General features: G+C 41.3%; 1 protein-coding gene across 2 annotated transcripts in view; it reads left to right on the forward strand.

Annotated features, from left to right (window-relative positions):
• Window positions 551-24,500, forward strand: part of OSBPL11 (oxysterol binding protein like 11) — an 88,802-nt gene continuing 64,852 nt past the window's right edge. The window contains exons 1-2 of one of the 2 annotated variants that reach the window (XM_021070201.1): window positions 551-1,590; window positions 19,586-19,654. In XM_021070201.1, coding sequence (XP_020925860.1) covers window positions 1,394-1,590; window positions 19,586-19,654 — 266 coding nt within the window. In that variant the 5' untranslated portion in view covers window positions 551-1,393. The remainder of the gene's footprint in view (window positions 1,591-19,585; window positions 19,655-24,500) is intronic. The other variant, XM_021070202.1, reaches the window with a different exon arrangement.

Here is a 24,500-nt window from a genome sequence, read left to right on the forward strand (position 1 = left end):
GTTTTTTTTTTTGTAAAATTATTAAAATGAATAGATGGTTTTTGGTTTTGTAATTTTATTTATTTATTTAATCTTTTTAGGGCCACACCTGCAGCACATGGCAGTTTCCAGTCTAGGGGTTGAATTGGAGCTGCAGTTGGGGGCCTACACCACAACCACACTGGATCTGAGCTGCCTCTGCGACCTACACCACAGCTCGCAGCAACACCAGGTCCCCAACCAACTGATGGAAGCCAGGGATCAAACCCATGTCCTCGAGGATACCACCCGGGTTTGTTACCGCTGCGCCAGGAGGGGAACTCCCTGTTTTTGTAATTTCTTATAGAAATGACATTTTTCTAAGTTTTCTCCCTAAAATGGCTGGAATGGGCCCTGGAACAGAAGGCCTGCACCGGGTTAGGAAGACCGGAAGCCACCCTCCACTAGGGCGCTAAGTCCTTTACTTCTCCCTCTTCGTCAGTCCCCCTGCCTCCGCCCTCTGCCACCCTCCCCGCCCTTCCTTTGGAGTCCACCGCCCAGGCCCCGCTATCCCCGAGGCTCCGCCCCCTTCAGGGCTGCGCGCCCTGCTCCAAGATGGCGCCCAGGGCTTCCGCTCTGAGGGAAGTGAGCTCATGGTACTCCGGAAGGGAAGGCGGGGAGAGAGCAGGCGGGTGGGTGACCTACCGTGGGACTGTGGGTGGGGCGGCGGCCGCCGTTGTGGCTCTCACATTTGGATTGGGGAGAGGGTGAGGGACTAGTCCGCCCCTGAGAACCGAGTCGAGGGCCCGAGGCCGAGCGTGCTGGAGGAAGTCGCCCCGAGCGGCTCGCCTTTGCCGGAGGCAGGGTAGCCCTGGGAGCCGGCGTCCCGCCCCCGGCGGCCTCCCTCCCCAACCCTCCTCCCCGGCTGCGCGCGGGCTGCTCCCGCTCAGTCTTGGGGGCTGCGGCGGGAACCGCCGAGAGGGGTGGACGGGGCCCTTCCCGCTGAGGACCGGCTGGAGAAGAAGAGGGAGCGCGGCGGGTCAAGTCTGTCAGCCCAGAGGTCAGGCCGCGAGTCCCGGTCCGTGGCCCGTCCTCCTCCCAGCCCTCTTGGCTGGAGTCCGCGACCTCCCCACGCTCCTTCTGCTTCTCCTTTGAGCATGCCACCAAGTCCTCGGGCAGGGTGATTTTTTTTTCTTCCTTGTTTTTGCCCGAAAGGAGACATCTATTTAAAGGACATCTATTCTCATCGCTACTCCTCTCCTCTTAAAAGTTTTCCTTCACGAGGAATGCTTGTATTCGTTCCCTGGATTATTTGATGGTTCCTACTCCAGCCACCGTCTCATTTGGCAATTGGGATCACCTTCAGATCAAATCTTAAATCTCACCACTTACAAAACTACCATACAGAGTTGTTCTCTCCGCCCGAGAGGGGCAAATGGACTTTGAAGTTAAGATGCAGGGAGGTGAACCACTGTCAACAATGAAAGTCTCAGAGAGCGAAGGAAGGCTGGAGGGCCTGGCCACCGCGGTGACCCCCAACAAGAACAGCAGCAACAGCAGCTGTGGGGGTGGAATCAGCAGCAGCAGCAGCGGCAGCAGCAGAGGTGGCAGTGCCAAAGGCTGGCAGTACAGGTATGGCCCTTTCTCCAAGGTGAGGGTGGGGGTGTGTTGGACCCCGAGTTCCTGCAGTTGTTGAAGGGTAAAGCTTATCCACTGACTTCCGCAGGTAACAGATACATCTCGTTTGGATCTGGGGTCTCATCTTTCATTAGCAAGATTTAATTCATTTGTCCATTCAACAGGTATCTATTGAAGGCCCTTTGGAGAACACAGAAATGTTTCTCTGGACTTTCTCTACAGCTTTGGAGTTAATTTTGACTCTGATTTGATGCTGTACTCCTCTTTTTTCCTATATTGTAATTTGATTTGGGGTTTTTTTTGTTTTTTTGTTTTTTTTGCTTTTTAGGGCCGCACTTGCGGCATATGAAGGCTCCCAGGCTAGGGGTCTAATCGGAGCTGTAGCCACTGGCCTATGCTAGAGCCACAGCAACGAGGGAAGTGAGCCGCGTCTGCAACCTACACCACAGCTCAAGGCAATGCTGGATCCTTAACCCACTGAGCAAGGGCAGGGATCGAACCAGCAACCTCATGGTTCCTAGTCAGATTCGTTAACCACTGAGCCACGACGGGAACTCCTAGAATTTTTTTTTTTAATTGAGAAATATATGAGGTATTAGGTTCAGGTGTACAACATAATGATTTGATATTTTGTATGTATTGTGAAATGGTCACCTTAATACATCTAGTTACCATTATCACCACACATAGTTACAATTTTGGGGGGATGAGAACTTTTAAGATCTAATCTCTTATCAACGTTCAAATAGTAATAATGCTGTATAATAACAGTATTATCAGCTATAGTTGCCATACTGTACGTTTCCAGGACTTGTTTATTTTATACCTGGAAGTTTGTACTTTTTGATCACTTTCACTCATTTCAGTCATCCTTCCCTATGGCTACCCCCATGTAATTCTCTGTATTAATGAGTTTTGTTTTGTTTTTTAGATTCCACATATAAGTGAGATCATACAGTATTTTTTTTCATTTTATGAAGTTTTATTAAAGTATAGTTGATTTACGATGCTGTGATAATTTCTGCTGTACAAAAAAATTATTCAGTTATACATATACACACATCCATTCTTTTTCAAGATCATGCAGTATTTGTCTTTTCTCTGTCTGACTGATGTCACTTAGCATAATGCCCTCAGGGTCTCTCCATGTGTTGCAAATGGCAAAATTTCCTCATTTTTTATGGCTGAATAATATTCCATTTTTTATGTATACCACATACCACATTTTATTTATCCATTCATCATTGTCCATTTGATGGACACTTAGGTTCCATGTTTTGACTATTGTAAATAATATTGCAGTGAACATCATAAATAATATTTCAGTGAATGTTTGAGTTATTGGTTTCCTTTTCTTCAGAAAATACTCAGAAGTAGAATTGCTGGATTATTCAGACTCTTAAGAATGAATGAAATTGAATATGCCATGGTATTGGAAGTACAGGAATAAATTAAATTTTGGTTAACTGACTGCCTGTGTGCTGTTTTGTAGTTGTGAAATTTGAAAGGGATTAAAGTCAAGATTCTGTAAAGGCTGTATACATTTATCATGAATAATATCCATATATGTGAAATATGCTTGACGTATTAACGTATAGAAACAATGTAGAAGAATATAACTTTTTATTGGTAAATTATTATAGGTAAGCGATTAAAATATATTTAGTTACTGAGAAACGCCTGCTCACTTTTGCAATACATGATGTGTTTTTGTGGTTTAAGTCTAACTATATAAAATTGTCAGTAATTTGGCAGGGTTATTTTAATGTGACTTAAGGAAACAAGATAAAGTAATATTTCATGTAGTCAGAGATCAGTCTTCTGACATCTTTAGTTCTTTGAATTAAAGAATTAACCCAGTCTTTATTGAATTGAAAAGTGAAACAGTTTTCTTAATACTGGGGAGAGTTGTCATAAAGCCATACCCTTTGCTCCTGTACTTTGATTCAGGACCATATTATCCCTTATTAAGAGTATTGCTTAATGGTTATGTAATTTTCAAACTAGAATCTGTTGGGAGCATAAATAAAAAAGGTATCAGGGAAGTGTAACAGGAAATGGCAACTGACAACATAGGACAATCAAATATGTGAAAAATTAACATGCAGACTCAGCCATATTACTTCCTCGAATAGTAATCATAGTTGCAATAACCTTAAGTCATCCAGGAAAGCAGTCTGTTTTGGAGAATAGTGGTGAACAGTTTCAAGGAAAATAGCTCAAATTAAAAAAAAAAGAAAGATGCTTAAGGATCTGGAAAATGCAGTTATATGGAACTCTTCCCCAAAGATGCAGATGTATAATGCATTATTTTTTTAAATTACTCAATAAATTTTATTACATTTATAGGTGTACAGCAATCATCACAACCAAATTTTACAGCATTTCCATCCCAAACCCTCAGTGCATCCCCCAACCCCCCAACCTGTCTCATTTGGAAACCGTAAGTTTTTCAAAGTCTTTGCGTCAGTATGCATAATGCATTATTGCGTTTACGTACTGACACATATTTTTACTTAAATGAGGAGTCTTCAAGGCTAATCATTCATCCCACCTCTCGGTCGAATTTATTCCTTTGTCCTCTAGGACATTGATCAAATAATTTTTTTCCATTGTCCTGTGTTGCCCCTCTTACCTGGCTTCTTCCTCTGAGGCCCATAGTTTCTATAGACTTTAAAATTAACAGGGAGTTCCTGTTGTGGCTCAGTGGTTAATGAATCTGACTGGCATCCATGAGGACACAGGTTCAGGTTCGATCCCTGGCCTTACTCAGTGGATTAAGGATCCAGCGTTGCCGTAAGCTGTGGTGTAGGTCCCAGACGCAGCTTGGATCTGGCATTGCTGTAGCATAGGCCGGCAGCTGTAGCTGCAATTCGACCCCTAGCCTGGGAACCTCCATATGCTGCGAATGAAGCCCTGAAAAAGCAAACAAACAAACAAACAAGAGTTCACATTGTGGCTCAGTGGGTTAAGAACCCTACTCATACGATACCATGAGGATGCAGTTTCCATTCCTGTGCAGGCTGAGGCGTAGGTCACAGATGCAGCTTGGATCTGGTGTTGCTATGGCTCTGATTTGACCCCTAGCCTGGGAACTTCAGGATGCCACAGATGTGGCCCTAAAAAGAGGGGAAAAAAAAACAAACAAAACCAACAACAACAACAATAAAAACCAACCTAAATCCTTTTTTTTTTTTTTTTTTTTTTAAGGGCTTGCACCTGTGGCATATGGCAGTTCCCAGGCTAGGAACTAAATTGGAGCTGCAGCTGCTGGCCTTCATGGCAGTCACAGCAACGCCAGAATCTGAACGGAGTCTGTAACATACACCACAGCTCATGGCAATGCCAGACTCTAATCCCACTGAGTGGGGCCAGGGATTGAACCCGCATCCTCATGGATACTGGTCTGGTTTGTTACTGCTGAGCCACAACGAGAACTCCCCAAATCTTTTCTTCTTAATAGTAGTTTACACTCAACTGCCTCCTTTTCCTTAACCCTCATTTATTGCCCAACCCGTGAGAGTTGGCTCTGTCCTTACCAAGGATATGAGTAAAAAGTAGTGAATGTTTTTAGATTATTATTCTAATTGATAATGTGTATGTGTATCTGTTATTATTCTTTTTTTGGGTTTTCTGATACTACTTTCCCTTGGTTTCTCCTTTTTCCTCTGACAGTTGTCGAATTGCTCCTTTCTCATTTCTTTGGTTGGCCCTTTTCCTTTACAGGCTGGAGGGATACATCATCGTCTTCACTTAAGCTCATATTTCTGTTTATTATCTCATTTTCTTCCTTGGCCTCATCAGCTCTCTCTGAAACTTGAGGAAAAAAAATGGAGATTTTAGGTTATGTCTTAGGGAATGGTTGAAATTTAGGAAAGACCTTGTGGTTCAAACCCTGGGCTTACAGGCTTAGAAAATTAATTAGCATAATGCTTTTATGGTTCATAAATATCATTTATGTTGTTACTTTATTGCTTTCTGTAGCTGAATAATACTTCATTTATGAATATACCAGATTTTGATTATTCATCAGTTGATGGACATCTGGGTGGTTTCCATTTGTGGCTGTTATGAATAGTGCTGCTTTCGACATGTGTATTCAGTTTTTGTGTGGACATATGTTTTCATTTCTCTTGGATATACTCCTGGGTCATATAGTAACTCAATTTAACTTTTTGAGAAACTGTTATTCTGTTTTCCAAATAAGCTGCACTGTTTTACCTTCTTATCAGCAGTGTATTAGGGTTTTAATCTCTTCACATCCTCATCAACACTTGTTATTATCTGCCTTTTTGGTTTTAGCCATCCTAGTATGAAATGGTATCTTGTTGTTTTGATGCTAGTCAGATTCGTTTTCACTGAGCCATGACGGGAACTCTTGTTTATCTGTTTTATATATAGTACTGTATATCTGTTCATTCCAAATTCCTAATTTATCTTTCCCCTCCCCCTTTCCCCTTTGATAACCATAAGTTTGTGTTCTGTGTCTGTGAGACTGTTCTGTTTCATAAATAAGTTCATTTGAATTTTTTTTTTTTTTTTCCTCACCTGTGGCGTGGGGAAATTCCTGGGCCAGGGGTTGAACCCACACCACAGAAGCAACCTAAGCCTCTGCAGTAACAATACCAGATCCCACTGAGCTACACGTGAACTTCTTGTATCATTTTTTTGGATTCCATGTGTATGTGATATCATATGATATTTGTCTTTCTCTTTCTGACTTACTTTACTTAATATGATAAGTAAACAGCATTATTTCACTCTTTTTATGGCTGAGTAATAATATTCCATTGTGTATATATATCACTTCTTCTTTATACATTCTTCAGTCAGTGGACACTTAGGTTGCTTCCATGTCTTGGCTTTTGTAAATAGTGCTGTTGTGAACACTGGTGTGCATGTATATTTTCAAATTAGATTTTGTCTTATCTGGATATATGCTTGTCCAGGAGTGGTGTTGCTGGATCATATGACAACTCTATTTTTAGTTTTTTAAGGAACCACCAGACTGTTCTCCAGGGTGGCTGCACCAGTTTACATTCCCATCAGCAATGTAGAAGGGTTCCTTTTTCTCCATACCCTTTCCAACATTTATTATAGACTTTTCTTTTTTTTTTCTTTTTTTTACTGCCACACCTGCGGCATATGGAAGTTCCCAGGCTAGGGGCCAAATCGGAGCTGCAGCTGCCAGCCTACATCACAGCCATGGCAATGCTGGAAGCTTAACCCACTGAACAGGGCCGTGGATCCAACACAAGCCTTCAGGGATATTAGTCGGGTTTCTTGCTGCTGAGGCATAATGGGAATTCCCTATTCATAGGCTTTTTGATGATATCCTTTGGCCACTTTTATTTTTATAAAAATGTGTATATATACATGCACACATAGACATACGTTTTTTTTTAGGGTCACGCTCACAGGCTATGTAGGTTCCCAGGCTAGGAGTCGAATTAGACTGTGACTGCTGGCCTACATCACAGCCACAGTAACAGCAATGCCAGATCAGAGCTGTGTCTGAGACCTACACCACAGCTCAGGCCAATGCTGGCTTCTTAAACTACTGACTGGGGCCAGGGGATAGAACATGCGTCCTCATGGATACTTGTTGGGTTTGTTACCACTGAGCCACAATGGGAACTCCCTCCTTTGGCCATTTTTAAATTGGGTTATTTGTGTTTTTTATTATTGAGTTGTAAGGGTTCTTTATGTATTCTATTTTTTAAAAAATAGAAATTTGTATTTTTTCCATTATAGCTGGTTTACAGGGTTCTATCAGTTTTCTACTGTACAGCAAGGTGACCCAGTCACATGTAAGTGTATACATTCTTTTTTCTCACATTATCATGCTCCATCATAAGTGACTAGACATAGTTCCTAGTGCTATACAGCAGGATCTCATTGCTTATCCATTCCAGAGGCAATAGTTTGCATCTATTAACAGCAAATTCCCAGTCCATCCCATTCACTTCCCTTCCCCCTGTATTCTAGATAAAATTCCCTTATCAGATAGATGATTTTCAAGTATTTTCTCCCATTCTGTAGGTGGTTGTTTGACTTTCTTGATAATATTATTTGTAACACAAAAGCTTTTAATTTTCAGGAAATCCAATCTATTTCTTCTTCTTTTTTTCTTTGGCTGCTCTGTTGCATATCAACTTCCTGGGCCAGGGATCAAATCCAAGCTGCAATTATGACCTATGTCGTAGGTATGGCAACGCCAGATCCTTTAACCTGCTGTGCCCCCCAGGGATCAAACCTTTGTCCTGGCTCAGCAGAGACACCTGACAATCCTATTGCACCATAGTGGGAACTCCTATTTTTTTTTCTTCTTTTGCTTGTAGTTGGTGTTACATGTAAGAAATCATTGTTAGGGAGTTCCCGTTGTGGCACAGTGGTTAATGAATCCGACTAGGAACCATGAGGTTGCGGGTTCGGTCCCTGCCCTTGCTCAGTGGGTTAAGGTTCCGGCGTTGCCAGTGAGCTGTGGTGTATGTTGCAGACGCGGCTCGGATCCTGCGTTGCTGTGACTGTGGTGTAGGCCGGTGGCTACAGCTCCGATTCGACCCCTAGCCTGGGAACCTCCATATGCTGCGGGAGCGGCCCAAGAAAAGGCAAAAAGACAAAAAGACAAAAAAAAAAAAAAAAAAAAAGAAACCATTGTTAGGTCCAGGGTCATAAAGATTTCGACATATGGGAGTTCCTGTTGTGGCTCAGTGGATTAAGAACCTGACTAGTATCCATGAGGATGTGGGTTTAATCCCTGGCCTTGCTCAGTGGGTTAGGGACCTGTCATTGCTGTGAGCTGCGGTGTGGGTTGCAAATACAACTCAGATCTGGCCTTACTGTGTCTGTGGCACAGGCTGCCAGCTGCAGCTCTGATTCAACCCCAGCCTGGGAACTTCCATATGCCGCAGGTGCAGCCCTACAAAGGAAAAAAAAAAAAAAAAAATAGATTTGGCCATGTTTTTGTCTAAGAGTTTTATATTTTATTACCTTTACATTTTAGGTCTTGATCCATTTTGAGTTCACTCTTTGATTAATTGTATTTTTCTTATGTGAGATATCTGCTTATATGTTTTTATTTTTCTATTAATGTTTTTCTTAATATTTTTGTTAATATACCTGCTTTCTATTTTAAAATACTCCAGGATAGTTTTTTTTTTAATGGCCCAGCCGTGGCAAATGAAAGTTCCCAGGCCAAGGATTTAATCTGAGCAGCTGCTACAGCGGTGCTGGATCCTTTAACCTGCTGCACCTGATCGGGGATTGAACCTATGCCTCCACAGCAACCAGAGCCACTGTAGTTGGATTCTTAACCCATTGTCCCACAGCAGGAACTCCTTAATATTATTTATTTATTTATTTATTAGTTTATTTATTTTTTTTTTTTTTTTTTGCTCCTTAACCCATTGAGTGAGGCCAGGGATCAAACTCACATCCTTAATATTTTTAAAATCAATAATACTTTAAAATATTTTGGTGACTTTTTTTTTAATAGGCAAAAGATAAATATACAGTGAAATGTTTACCTAACATACTTGTTCTGGCCACCACCCAGTTTCCCTCCCTGGAGGCATTATCTTTTACTGATTTCTTCTGTATAGTTTCAAAGACTTTATGTTAGTTTTTTTTTTTTGCGGGTGGGATGGGGATTGCTGTACCCACAGCATGCAGAAGTTCCAGGCCAGAGATCAAACCTCTGCCACAGCAGTGAACAGAGTGGCAGCAGTGACAATGCAAGATCCTTACCCTGCTGAGGCACCAGGGTACTCCCAAATTTGGTAGTTTTATATTTAATTATTTAATCTATCTGGAATTTATTTAGAAATATATCAGATAGTGTGTTTTCTGTTATTGTGTGACAAGTTACTCCCAAATTTAGTGTATTGAAATAGCAATGTTTGTTATCTCAGAGACTGGGTCAGAAATATCTGTGTGGCACAGCTGGGTCCTCTGGTCTTTCACAAGGCCACATTCAGCATTAGGCTTAACTGGGAAGGATCCTCTTCCTGGCTCATTCATGTGGCTCTTGACACAATTCAGTACTTTTGACCTGTTGGACACAGACCTCAGTTCTTCATGAACTGACTCCTGGTGGCCTCCTTTGGTTCCTGGCTGCATTGGCCTCTCCACAGAATATCATGCTACTTGGCAACTTGTTTCTTCAGAGTGAGGAAGTGAGAAGAGAGTGCTAGGACAAAGGAAGTAACAATATTTCATAATCTAGGTGTGGAAGTGAAGTTGCAGCACTTTTCACTATTCATTAGAAGAAAGTGATGACGTTCAGTCCATACAAAGGTGTGAATATCAGCAGGTGGGGATCATTGGGAGCCTTGCAAGAAGTTCTTGTCAAAAATGTTAGTATGAATGGACTCAGGATTGTCATCTACTATTGAAAATGATTTGATTAGTAGACAGTTGGAAGTTGTCTCTCAAGATGAGAGTTGAGGGCTGAATTTGAATTTGATTGTTGGGGAAAAAGGAGGTCAGTTGCAATGACCTAGACATGAGATAATACAGGGAAGATGTTAATAGGCTGTGGAAAAGAAGGAAGTCATTAGAGGAAGATTGACAGACCTTAGTGGTTGGTTGGGTAATTGGGTAAAAAGCAGGTTGTAATGAGGGAAGGAAGTGAAAATTGGCTTCAGTCATCTAGATAAGAAATTTTGAAAAGTCAGGAGTTCCCATTGTGGCACAGCGGAAACAAATCCAACTAGGACCCATGAGGTTTCAGATTCAATCCCTGGCCTCGCTCAGTGGGTTAAGCATCCGGCGTTGCCACGAGCTGTGGTGTAGGTCACAGACGCAGTTCGGATCTGGTGTTGCTGTGACTGTGGCGTAGGCTGGCAGCTACAGCTCCAATTGGATGCCTGGCCTGGGAACCTCCCTATGCTGCAGGTGTGGCCCTAAAAAAGCAAAAAAAAATAATAATAATAATAAAAGAAACTTTAAGAAGTCTACAGGAGAAACTGATTTTGGGAGTCAATGCATTTGTGTTTAGGTATGTTGAACTTAAGTTGCCAAAATGTTTAAATGGCCTTAGATACATGGAGCATTAGAAATGTAGATAATTGCCTTTGTAGTATTCAGAATGTTTTCTCATTTAATACTCTTGGAGGAAGGTAAGGCATCATCATCCCCATTTACAGTTGAAGAAAACAGAAGTCAGAATGAGTTGGCCAAGGTTCTAGAGCTAGTATGTGGAAGAACTTTTTATTCCTAGGTAGTTACTTGCATAAAGATACTAAAAGTAAGAGTTCCCATTGTGGCCCAGTGGGTTAAGAACCCGACTAGTGTCCATGAGGATGCAGGTTCCATCCTTGGACCTGCTCAGTGGATTAAGGATCCGGCATTGCCATGTGCTGCAGTATAGATCGTAGATGTGGCTGGGATCTAGCATTGCTGTGGCTGTGGCATAGGTCAGCAGCTGCAGCTCCAATTTGACTCCTAGCCGGGGAACTTCCACATGCCACAGGTGCAGCCTCCCCACAAAAGATATTAAAAATAGATGAGCTCTAAAAAAATTAATGATTATTGATAAATAATTAGTTTAGGGCATGGTAGTTTCATCATTTACTAGTGTCCTAACTTGTGCAGCAGATATTTTTGAGCTCTTACTCAAATGTGTGAAGCCCTCTGTTAGTTAATTCCAGGTTAATGTGTGCTCTCAGAACAATGAAAGCAGGGACCCCAAGGCTTATTTTAGGGAGGTCATGAAAAAGAATCAGAAATGGGAAGAGCCTCAATTACATTTGCAAAATGTATCATGACAAATTTTTTTAATACCAAAGCTGAGAAGTGAATTTACTAAGGTAGCCTTAAGTTTTCTTCTTTCCAGAGTAATTTATACTCATGATTTATACTCAGCATTTAAAATTACATTGATTTTTTTTTTTTTTTTTTTTTTTTTTTGGCTCTGCCTGTGGCATGTGGAAGTTCCCAGGCCAGGGATCAAATTTGCGCCACAATAGTGAGCCAGGCTGCTGCAGTGACAATGCCAGATAGTTAACTTGCTGTGCCAGAAGGGAACTCTGAAAATAGATTTCTTAATTCTAGATCCTTCCTTTCTCATAGTAAATGTTCAAAGTTCATAAAATGTGTGTTTCCATTGTTTTTATTTTCTTCATGTCAGCTTTTAGAAAAACTGACAAATCTGCAAATCTGCCACTTGTTTATTAAAATGGACAGAAGAAAACTACCCAGAGGAGGACTGAAAAGCAAATTGGGGCATATGATGGGCCTGCTTTTTCTTTCTTTGGGCTCTGTGCTAGTTAACTGCTGTTAAACAGGCAGATCTCTTTTCCTCGTTAACAATAGTATGCATTTCAGTAAAAGGGTAGAAGTCTGCATATGTATACTATGGAAATAATTTTTGTGGTCAGACCTTGTCTTCCATTCTAAATACTCTATTACAAGGAAAAGTACCTATTTGCACATGGAGAAGGGATACCTGCCTAAATATAGTGTTTGCTGTCTTTGAGATTTTACTACTTCTTGTGAGGTTGATTTGAAGAAAAAGTCATAAATGTTTGCCTTTTTTCTCTGTATGGGTTAAAGGAAAGTTGAATATATAATTCTGGATTTATTTTCTATATTTGAAATCTCTATAGATTCTAGAAAAGATAAGAGAAAGGCAACTTATAGGCGTAAAACTGAACAGTGTAATAAAATATTGTTCCATAATTTATTGAGAACTATTCCTAGCCTTGAACAAGATTTGGTTTATTATGATACACTGTGATTTCTTATATTTTTACTTTACGAGTTTAAATAAATATAGTCCATTTGAGTTCATATTTAATGAATTTTGTTGCAGTTATACTGTATCAAAACTATACAAACAACATAATGTTAGAATATACAAATTAGTCTTTTAGTCCTTTCTGAATGAGTTATATACTTTAGGTCTCAGAGGTAATTGTCCATCAGATAGATTTGTGGGTAATTATGCCTTTTGTTTTTGCTTTTGAAAATAGTGTAGGTAATAGGTGTAATGGTTAGTACTCTGGACCCTAAAAATAGTGGAGAGTATTCTTGATGTAAATTATACTACTTTGAGAGAGGGAACATCTTTCCTAGCTAAGAATCTTCCCCTGTACTGATTTTGTTTAATAAAGTGATTTGCATCCAAAAAGAAAGGGTGGGGGAAAAAATGTAATTGTAATGTATACATGTAAGGATAACCTGACCCCCTTGCTGTACAGTGGGAAAATAAAAAAAATTATTAAAAAAAATAATAAATAAAATAAAATAAAATGATTTGCATCCAGACTTGTCAGGTTTAATTTAAATCTAAGTTGCCTCATTAAATAGTTACATTCATGTTTTGGTATTATCATCTAGGTTTGAGGACAGTTATAGAGCAACGTGATTTGCTGGTGCAAGAAAGGATTTTCTTTTTGGTTAATTAAGTATTAATATAAGTAATAATGTGAGAAAAAAGAATGTATACATGTATGTGTGACTGGGTCATCTCACTGTGTAGTAGAAAATTGACAGAACACTGTAAATCAGCTATAATGGAAAAAATAAAAATCATTATTAAAAAAAAATAGGAGTTCCCGTTGTGGCTCAGTGGTTAACGAATCTGAGTAGGAACCATGAGATTGTGGGTTCAGTCCCTGGCCTTGCTCAGGAGCGGCCCAAGAAATGGCAAAAAGACAAATAAATAAATAAATAAGATCTGAGCTGTGTCTGTGATCTACACCACAGCTCACAGCAACGCTGGATCCTTAATCCACTGAGTAAGCCCTGGAATCAAACCTGTGTCCTCATGGATGCTAGTCAGGGTCGTTAACCACCGAGCCACGGTGGGAACTCCATGTTTCTTACTCATTTTCTTATGTCATTTGTTTAGCTTGTTTTTTCTTCCTTTCCTCTCCATTCATTTCCTTCTTTCTCCATTTTTATTTATTTTTTTGTTGTTATAAATAGTGCTACAGTGGACATGTTTGCATGTTTTCTTTGTTTGCTTTTTTTTTTTTTGCTTTTTAGGGCCACCCCCTGCAGCATATGGAGATTCCCAGGCTAGGGGGGCCAATTGGAGCTACATCTGCTGGCCTACTTCACAGCCACAGCAACACCAGATCCTTAGCCCACTGAGCGAGGCCAGGGATGGAACTGCAACCTCATGGTTCCTAGCCGGGTTCATTTCCCTTGCACCATGACGGGAACTCCTTTGTCTGTATTTCTTTTTTTTTTTTTTTTTTTTTTTTGGTCTTTTCTTCGGCCGCTCTCGCAGCATATGGAGGTTCCCAGGCTAGGGGTCTAATCGGAGATGTAGCCACCGGCCTACGCCAGAGCCACAGTCACGCGGGATCCGAGCCGCGTCTGCAACCTACACCACAGCTCACGGCAACGCCGGATCGTTAACCCACTGAGCAAGGGCAGGGACCGAACCCGCAACCTCATGGCTCCTAGCCGGATTCGTTAACCACTGCACCACGACGGGAACTCCTGTCTGTATTTCTAATTGCCTGTCTGGATACCTAGAAATGAAATTCTTGGGCCAGAGAGCATTAACATTTTAAAGACTCTTAGCAGGAAGGAGGGAGTCTCCCCGGAGATCAGTTAAGACACAGTCAGAAGTAGAATTTTTTTTTTTTTTTAGGACCACACTTGAGGAAGTTCCCAGGCTAAGGGTTGAATCAGAGCTATAGCTGCCAGCCTACATTACAGCCACAGCAAAGCCAGATCTGAGCCACATCTGCAGCCTACCACCTCGAGGATCCTTAACCCACCTTTAAAGCATAGGGATCCACCCCATCCTCACGGATACTACATTGCGTTCTTAACCCCCTGAGCCACCACGGGATCTCCAGAGGTAGAATTTTTTTAATCTGGGATTTATTGGATGAGTATACAGGCTATGAATTTATTTATTTATTTATTTTTGCAGGCTCCTCAGTTGTCTTGTGGTTTTATAGAAAAAGTCTACTCTGTCTTCCCATTGCTTAATTCGTTCAACAGAGATGCGCTGAACATCTGTTTATATCCCAGGCCATATACTAGGTGCTCTTAAGGACTGCTAGGATGAGTAAGAAGCAGTCACTGCTCTGTAGAATATCTTTTTACAGCAGAAGGAGGTACATGTGTTGCAGAAAATCCCATCTGTTGCCAGTTTCTTTTTCCTCAGCTAAGCAGTTCCCTTCATGCTATTTTTGTTATCAAGGGAATGAACCAAAACTAAGCCTTTTTGGAGGACAGTTCTTGCCTGGTAGAAAGTGGGAATATTTTTGGAGTTCCCATCGTGGCACAGCGGAAATGAATCTGACTAGGAGCTATGAGGTTGCAGGTTCGATCCCTGGCCTCACTCAGTGGGTTAAGGATCTGGCCTTGTCGTCAGCTATGGCATAGGCTGGTGGCTATAGCTCCGATTAGACCCCTAGCCTGGGAACCTCCATATGCCGCAGGTGCAGGGCCCTTAAAAGACAAAAGACCAAAAAAAAAAAAAAAAAAGTAGAATTTTTAACTTTAGCTTAATTGGCACCTCTTTTGTTACAGCTTACATGAATTCCTGCCTGTAATTAAATGCCTTAAGGTGACCAATAATTCCTCTGTCTGGGCTCTGGAGCCCACCTCTCCCCAGTTTCCCTCTGTCCATCTCCTGAGTCGGGAGCCTTTCTCCATTCACTGTCTCCTTCCTGTTAGGCACTTGGAACTGCCTTGCCTTGAGCCTATACTCCCTTAACCACTCCTCTCTCTCCCAGTCTCTCTTCTTTACTGCTTTACTGCGCACTGGCTCTGCCTCCATCATTCCATTGAACCATTACCTCTTGGTTGTTAAATCTGATAGAAACTTCTCAATCTTCATCTTCCTTCACCCTTCAATAGTATTAAACATTCTTGACCACAAACTTACTTGAGTACTCCAGATTTTCTTCCTACTACTCAGCTACTTCTTTCTTCTTCTCTGTACTCCTCTTGCCTTTAAAACTTTTCCTTAGTCTTGGTTCTCTCTTAGATTCTGTCCCTTCTCTGGTCATTTTATAATACTTCCTAGGTGATTTTATTTACTCTCATGGCTGAAAATGCCAGGTACGTGCTTATATGCTGATACCACCAGCATCTGTGTGTTCAGTCCAAATCATGCTACCCCATTGGCTGTCTCCCTGTGTATGTCCCACAGATCCTTTAAGTTGAATATGTTAAATTGGAACAAATCCAGAAATTCCTTTATGATCCCCATTTCAGAGAAGGCATGAGTATCTACACAATTGTGCCAGCTGGAAATCTGAGTGTTCCCCTTATCCCTTCTCTCTCACTCTTACTCTCATTCTCATTTCACATCTGATAAGTCAAGTACCATCATTTCAGCCTAGTTGCTATTGAATCCTGTGTCTTTAGTAAACTATCTTAAAAAAAAAAAAAGATGTTCCCGTCGTGGCTCAGTGGTTAACAAATCTGACTAGGAACCATGAGGTTTCGGGTTCCATCCCTGGCCTTGCTCAGTGAGTTAAGGATCCGGCATTGCCACGAGCTGTGGTGTAGGTCACAGACATGGCTCAAATCCTGCGTTGCTGTGGCTGTGGCTCTGGCGTAGGCTGGCGGCTACAGCTCTGATTCGACCCCCAGCCTGGGAATCTCCTTATGCTGTTGGTACAGCCTTAGAAAAGACAAAAGACAAAACAAAACAAAACAAAACTATTTTCATTTGAGTGACAGCTAAAAACAGGGTCCCAGTGGGTTCTCCTCTTTTTCTACAAGGAGATACACCTCTCTTATGTTAGATAATAGATTTGGGATGGAGAGGGATTGCCTTTTTATTTCAAAGGATTTGAAAATGTTTAAAAAGTAGCTTGATTTTTAAGAATTTCTACTTTTAAGGATCTTCTTTAAATCCAACAAAGAAGAATTGAGAAATATGAAGGATAGTAATGGAGATTTCAGAAGTTAAACAGTCATTTTTTAGATGCCTAGGAGGGGAGTTCCCATTGTGGCTTAGTGGGTTAAGGACCTTTTTTGACCCTTAGCCTGGAAACTTCCATATGCTGCAGGTGCAGCCATAAAAGGAAAGAGGGAAAAAAGATACCTAGGAGGAGATGAACCTCAAACATAATAATGCCACTCAGCATATTGTTCAGTTTATCATTTGCGTTTATAGACTATCAGCTTGGGAAAAATGTGAGTGCCATACAAACAAAAGTGTCTCTCTGCTTTTTCAAGTACCAATGGAACTGAAAGAAATAGCTTTGCTGTGACTTAGGGCTGGAAGTAGAGGACCTATAGCAAAAATCCAGTGGGTTGGGTTTCTGGAGAAGAATCCTTCCTCCAAATGTGGATTTTATTTTATTTTGTTTTTCAGCCACACTCCGGGCATGTGGAAGTTCCCAGGCCAGGGATCGAACCTGTGCCACAGCAGCGACCAGAGCCACTGCAGTGAAGATGTTGGATCCTTGACCTGCTACACCACAGTGGGAACTCCCAGATGTGGATTTTAGAAGATAGTGAAATGAGAATTCAAATTAGTAGTGTCAGTTTTAACATGACAGAATAGATATATAATTATCATAGCTTTGTGTTGACATTTTAGAAGTTGACAACCTTTGTCTCTTGAGATTAGTGACATCATGAAACCAAAAGGACTTGAGCAGTTTCACTTAGTAAACTGTTGTTTACTAGCCTTAGAATGGTAGAGAAATACAGGGGAAAAAAACAACCACCCAAGACATTTTCTTGGTCATGGGATCAGTTCTTTATTCTCAGATTTGATCTTTATTTTCAAGTACTTTGAAGAAATGAAATTAGAAAGGGACCCAACATTGAGTTTATTTATCCCTGAGGCATCCTCCTACTTGCTCTCCTATAAAAATAGTTGTTAGAATCTTAGAGTCAATTTGGTCATTTTGTTTGCCTGAGAGTGTATCTTTATCTCTTTTCATTTGTTACTCAAATTAATCTAAATCTTTAAAGAATTTTGTTCTGTTGTTTGTGTTAGCTCTACCTTTGATTTTGCTTTTGGTGTCCATGTTTTAAAGGTTGCCAATTGCCTAATACTTCCCATTTCCTAGATGCTGGTTAGCTGCAGTTTTACCAAATAAGCCCTGTGTTTCAGGACTAGTAGGAAAAACAAATGTTTACTATCTGTATGAAGTTAAAACTTTAGTTGAGTTTAAAAGGAATTTTTTTTTTTTGCTTTTTAGGGCTGCACTTGCAGCATATGGAGGTTCCCAGGCTAGGAGTTGAATCAGAGCTACAGCTGGTAGCCTATGGCACAGCCACAGCAACACTAGATCTGAGCTGAGTCTGTGACCTACACCACAGCAAACGGCAATGCTAGATCCTTAACCTGCTGAGCAAGGCCAGGGATCGAACCTGCAACCTCATGGTTCCTAGTTAGATTTGTTTCTGCTGCGTCATGACAGGAACTCCTAAAAAGAATTCTTAACGTAAATTGTAAAATAAAAAATGAAGCACATATATCAAAAAGATACATCAGGAATTCCCTGGTGGCACAGCAGGTTAAGGATTCAGTATTGTCATTGCTGTGGCTCAGATCACAGCTATGGCTCAGGTTTGGTCCTTGGCTTAGGAACTTCCACATGTCATGGATGTGGCCAAAAAAAAAAAAAAATATTCAGTGTAGTTGTAGATTTAGTATCTTTTCATAAGCATAAGGAAACTTAAAGCATTAGAAAAGAAGTATCAATGAGATACTGTGTTTTCTATGAACCACTATAACAGAAAATATCTAATAAATGGGAAAAGGGGACAAGAAGTAAAGAAAATGACTTGTAGTAAGGCTAATATTACAGGTCCCGAATAAATCTTCCCAGTGGCAACACTTGCAGTGAGCACTTTGCCTCATGCCTGTCTGGGGTCACCACTGTGACCTTCCTCATCAGAATCAGGAGTTCCCTGGTGGCTCAGCAAGTTAAGGATCCAGTGTTGTCACTGCTGTGGCTCAGGTCACTGATTTGATCCCTGGCCTGTGAACTTCTGCATGTTGCCACAGGCACAGCCAAAAAAAACCCCCCAAAGCCAGGACCTTCATTTTGGAAGCCCAAAGAATCAAAGACATAGCATGTCCCACCAGAGAAGTGAGGAAGCACTGTTCAACCTAGAGACCTTTTTAGTTTATTCCAGAACCATAAAACTGGATTTTACTTATTTGTTTTTTTCTTTTTAGAGCTGCACCTATGGCATATGGAAGTTATTAGGCTAAGGGTTGAATCAGAGCTGCAGCTGCGGGTCTCCCATAGCCGTAGCAACTCCTGATCTCTCATAACCACAGCTTGTGGCAACTCCAGATACTTAACCCATTGAGCAAGGCCGGGGATTGAACCTGTATCCTCATGGATATTAGTTGGGTTCATAACCTCCTGAGCCATGGGAACTCCTGGATTTTATTTAGTATTGAATTAAGTTATAAAATACTGTATTTATAATTATATTTATAGTAAGTTTGTTTCACATTTATGTAATTTTACACTTATGTAACAGTTTTGTATTTGAAATGTTGTATAATAATTTATGGGGTATTATACTTGTTTTGAAGAACTCGGGTTCTTTCAGAATCCATAAAATGGAGTTCCCATCGTGGCGCAGTGGTTAACGAATCCGACTAGGAACCACGAGGTTGCGGGTTTGATCCCTGCCCTTGCTTAGTGGGTTAAGAATCCAGCATTGCCATGAGCTGTGGTGTGGGTCACAGACGCGGATCCTGTGTTGCTGTGGCTCTGGCGTAGGCCAGTGGCTGCAGCTCCGATTCGACCCCTAGCCTGGGAACCTCCATATGCCGCGGGAGCGGCCCAAGAAAAGGCAAAAAAAGACAAAAAAAAAAAAAAGAATCCATAAAGTCCTATGGATTTGAAATAGGGGGAATTAAATAGCTCTGTCAGTTAACCTATAAATTTTATTTCTGAAGTAAATATGAGGCATTTGTAGAAAAAGTATTTGTCTACAGTTATTTTTTAAATTGTACGGTTAACTTCCTGGAATTTCTTCTAATTTTCCCTGACTTTGATGTTTTCTGATCTTTTTGAAACAGTGATCACATGGAAAATGTGTATGGCTACTTAATGAAGTACACCAACCTCGTCACTGGGTGGCAGTACAGGTAAGTGTGACTATTCTGTCACATTTTCTCCCGAGAGAGCAGAAATGGGGCTGATAATTTCTTTTTTTTTTTCTTTTTTTTTTTTTTCTTTTTAGGGCTGCACCTGTGGGATGTGGAAGTTCCCAAGCTAGGGGTCAATTCAGAGCTACAGCTGCCGACCTACACCACAGTCATAGCAGTGCCAGGTTCCAGCTGCGTCTGTGACCTACACCACAGCTCACAGCAATCCCAGATCCAGTGAGCAAGGCCAGGGATCAAATCCGAGTCCTCATGAATATTAGTTGGGTTCGTTTCTGCTGAGCCACAACAGGAACTCCTGATAATTTCATGTTCTGATAATACTTCAGTATAAATATGGCTGGGGAACATGTTAGAGAAAGATTTACCATATATTCTAGAAGTCTGATGACTTTCTTCTTTTTAGGGGTAGGGGAAGTTACTATCTGTTCAAATTGCCACCTCCAAAAGCCTCAAAAGTTACTGTTGTATTAAGATTAGACTCTTCTGTCCACTTGCCTTGGGCTTCTATGTGTGCTTGCAGTGGTTAGGCTTTTAGGGTGGTTTGGAACGGACAGCAAAGAGATTGTGTTAAGTGCCTATTTAGGATTCTCAAAACTTCTCTGGGGCCTTGGAAGGTTTAAATATCCAGCCCAAGGTCAAACAAGCAATCCATAAATAGCAGCAACAGTTATCTTAAATACTTCGTGTAATTGGTAGTTGTGGGGCAGGGGATTAAACTTTTTTTAATTGTGCTAAAGTAAACATAAAATCAGTTTACCATTTTAAACATTTTAAAGCATACTGTTCAGTAGCATTAAATACATTCACATTGTTGTGCAACCATTACCCCCAGTCATCTCTAGAACTTTTTGCATTTTCTCAAACTAAAACTTTGTACCCATTAAACAATAACTCCACCCTCCCCCCAGTCCTTAGCAACCACTATGCTACTTTCTGTCTCTATGAATTTGACTACTCTAGATACCTCATGTATGTGGAGTCATACAATATTTGCTCTTTTGTGATTGGCTTACGCCACTTAGTATAATGTCCTCAAGGTTCACCCGTGTAGTGTGTATCAGAATGTCTTACTTTTTCTTTTGCTCTTTTTTAGGCCTGCACCTGTGGCATATGGAGGTTCCCATGCTAGAGGCTGAACTGGAGCCATAGCCACAGCCACAGCATCCAAGATCCAAACTGCATCCACAACCTGTGCAGCTTGTGGCAACACTGGATCCTTAACTGATTGAGGCCAGGGAGCAAACCTGCATTCTTGTGGATACTAGTCAAGTTCTTAACCTGATGAACCACAACGGGAACTCCCAGAATTTCCTACTTTTTTAAGACTCAATAATAGTCCCTTGTATGTAGAGAGCACATTTGGTTTATCTGATTGTCTGTCAGTAGACATTTGGGTTGCTTCCATCTTTTGGCTGTTGGGAATAATGCTGCTGTGAACATTTGTATACAAATATCTGTTTAAGTCCCTGCTTTCATTCTTCTGTAAATATACCCAGAAGTGGAATTGCCGGATCACGTGGTAATTCTGTGTTTAATTTTTGAGGTATTTCCATGTTGTTTTCTATAGCAGCTGCATCATTTTACTTTCTCACCAGCAATGCACAAAAATTCCAGTTTCTCTACATCTTCCCAATGCTTAATACTATTTTTGCAATTTTGTGTCTGTGTGTGTTTTAATAATAACCATGCTAATGGGTGTCAAGTGATATCTCATTGTGTTTTTAAGCTATTTAAAAGTGATAAAGCTAGAATTTGAACTCATATAGTTCTGACTCCCAAATCTATGTTCCTTGCATTATAACATGCTGCTTCTTAATACATGTCACTTGGAGGTTTCTGCTTTTGGCTATGATGGAATAACTGGAGCTGAATTTGCCTTTCTACCTTAAGCAACTAGAAAATGGGACATGATGTATGAAAGAATGGTTTTCCAACATTCAAAAAATAGTTGAAGCGTTAATGATCATGTCATCTTTTTTAAAAGAAGTCAGTTTGGGCCATGTTTAGTTTGAAGTAACAGTAGGGCTTTCAAATAAGAATGATGTGCAAGAAGTTGGAGGTAATATAAGAGGTCAAAGCCAAATATGAAAACATAGAAGGGGGAGTTCTCGTTGTGGCACAGCAGAAATGAATCCAGCTAGGAACCATGAGGTTGCAGGTTCCATCCCTGGCCTTGCTCACTGGGTGAAGGATCAGGCATTGCCGTGAGCTGTGGTGTAGGTTGCAGACATGTCTCGGATCCCATGTCACTGTGGCTGTGGTTTAGGCTGGAAGCTGTAGCTCCTATTAGACCCCTAGCCTGGGAACATCCGTATGCCTCAAGTGTGCCCTAAAAAGCAAAACAAAACCAAACAAAAAACATAGAAGGGGATCATTCCCATTGAAGTGAAAAGGGTACTTCTCTAAGGTTACCACCTTTCATTAAACTTTTTTTTTTTTTTTTTGCTTTTTAGGGCTGCCCCCAGGGCATATGGAGGTTCCCAGGCTAGGGGTTGAATTGGAGCTGCAGCTGCTAGCCACAGCCACAGCCACAGTGACACGAGATCCGAGCCACATCTGAGACCTACACCACAGCTCATGGCAACGCCAGATCCTTCACCCAGTGATCGAGGCCAGGGATAGAACCCGCAACTTCATGGTTCCTAGTAGGCTTTGTTTCCGCTGTGCCACGACAGGAACTCCTAAAAATTTTTTTTGAAAAAAGGAAGTCAGGGAGTTCCCATCATGGCTCAGTGGTTAACGAATCTGACTAGTATCCATGAGGATGTGGGTTCAGTCCCTGGCCTCGATCACTGGGTTAAGGATCCGGTGTTGCTCTGAGCTGTGGTGTAGGTTGCAGATGCGACTTGGATCTGGCATGGCTTTGGTGTAGGCCAGCAGCCACAGCTGTTATTCGACCTCTAGCCTGGGAACCTCCATATGCCTCAGGTGCAGCCCTAAAAAAAAAAACAAACCCAAAACACATAATCAAGAGTCTAGTACCTTTCTGGGCAAAATAGCTTTTTTGCTATTAAGTTTCCTCACTATGTGTATTGTCACTCTATTCCCCAATCCACCCATTTTGTAAAAGAATCCCAGAGAAGGGATGAAGGAAGAACATTGGGGTTTAATCCATGTACTGAAAGACAGCCCAAAATGCTGTATATTGCCAGTGGGTCCATAGCATTATCTGTGTTAGATTATCAGTTTTGGCTCACTTCTATCATTTTACCAATCCCTCCTTGATGTTACTTTTGGTATATCTAGGTGAGTGCCTCCCATCTTGTAAATTTGTGGTAATACTTTAGGAATAAGAAATATGTGTTCATGGCAAACTTGAGATTTCCAAACATTCTCCAAATTATCTTTGAATTGCCTACTTTTTTTTTTTCCTTACCTATGGCATATGGAAATTTCTTAATCTGCTGTGCCATAGCAGGAACTCCTGAACTGACAACTTTTAATTTTTTTTTTTTATTTTTATGGCTATACCTGCAGCATATGGAAGTTCGTAGGCCAGGGATTGAATCAGAGTTGCAGCTGCAGCCTACACAATAGCCATGGCAGCTCCAGATCTGAGTTGCATCTGTGACCTACACCACAGGTTGCAGCAACCCTTGAGCGAGGCCAGGGATTGAGCCTGAATCCTCAGAGAGACAACATGTCTTGAGCCCAAGGAGCCACAATTCGAACTCCTAAATTGACTATGTTTTTTTGTTTGTTTGTTTTTTTGGGTTTTTTTGTTTGTTTGTTTTTTGCTTTTTAGGGCCTCACTCCCATGGCATATGGAGGTTCCCAGGCTAGGAGTCCAATTGGAGCTGCAACCACCAGCCTACACCACAGCCACAGCAATGCCAGATCCGAGCCTCATCTGCAACCTGCACCACAGTTCATGAAACACTAGATCCTTAACCCACTGAGCGACGCCAGGGATCAAACCTGGGTACTCATGGGTACTAGTCAGATTCGTTTCCGCTAAGCCACAACGGGAACTCCCTGAATATGACTACTTTTAAGAGAAGAGACCAGTCTTTTTCCTTTGATTGTTTGCAATGAATTGGGCTTATTGCTTAGAACAGCATGAAGAGATGTCTCTCTTTCCTTATTTCCTTCATTCGTTCCTTTCCTTTTTTCTTTTTTTTTTTTGTCCTTTTTTCTTGTTTGTTTCGTTTGTTCCTTTTGTTAACACTTTTATTGAGATATAGTGCCCCTTTGAAGCATACAACTCAAATGATTTTTAGTGTATTCAAGAGACTGCTTTCTTGATAGCAGACCCCTTCCAATTACTTACTTTTTTTTTTGGTCTTTTCTTTCGTCTTTTTAGGTCATCACCCATGGCATATGGAGGTTTGAAAGCTAGGGATCTAATCGGAGCTGTTGCTGCCAGCCTACGCCAGAGCCACGGCAATACCAGATCCGAGCTGTGTCTGCAACCTACACTGCAGCTCATGGCAACACCAGATCCTTAACCCACGGAGCAAGGCCAGGAATCGAACTTGCAACCTCATGGTTCCTAGTCAGATTGTTTCCATTGCGCCACGGCCACGACGGGAACTCTAATTACTTGATGAATTTTTTGTAATAGAGTCATGTCTTAGTCTTTTCAGGCTGCTGTAACAAAATGCCTCAGACTGGGTAGCTTATAAAGAGCAGAAATTTATGGAGTTCCCGTCATGGCTCAGTGGTTATCGAATCCGACTAGGAACCGTGAGGTTACTGGTTCGATCCCTGGCCTTGCTCAGTGGGTTGAGGATCTGGTGTGTCATGAACTGTGGTGCAGGTTGCAGACGAGGCTCGGATCTGGCATTGCTGTGGCTGTGGTGTAGGCTGGTGGCTGCAGCTCCAA

The sequence above is a fragment of the Sus scrofa genome, chromosome 13, assembly GCF_000003025.6.
Source record: "Sus scrofa isolate TJ Tabasco breed Duroc chromosome 13, Sscrofa11.1, whole genome shotgun sequence".
Classification (NCBI taxonomy): domain Eukaryota; kingdom Metazoa; phylum Chordata; class Mammalia; order Artiodactyla; family Suidae; genus Sus; species Sus scrofa.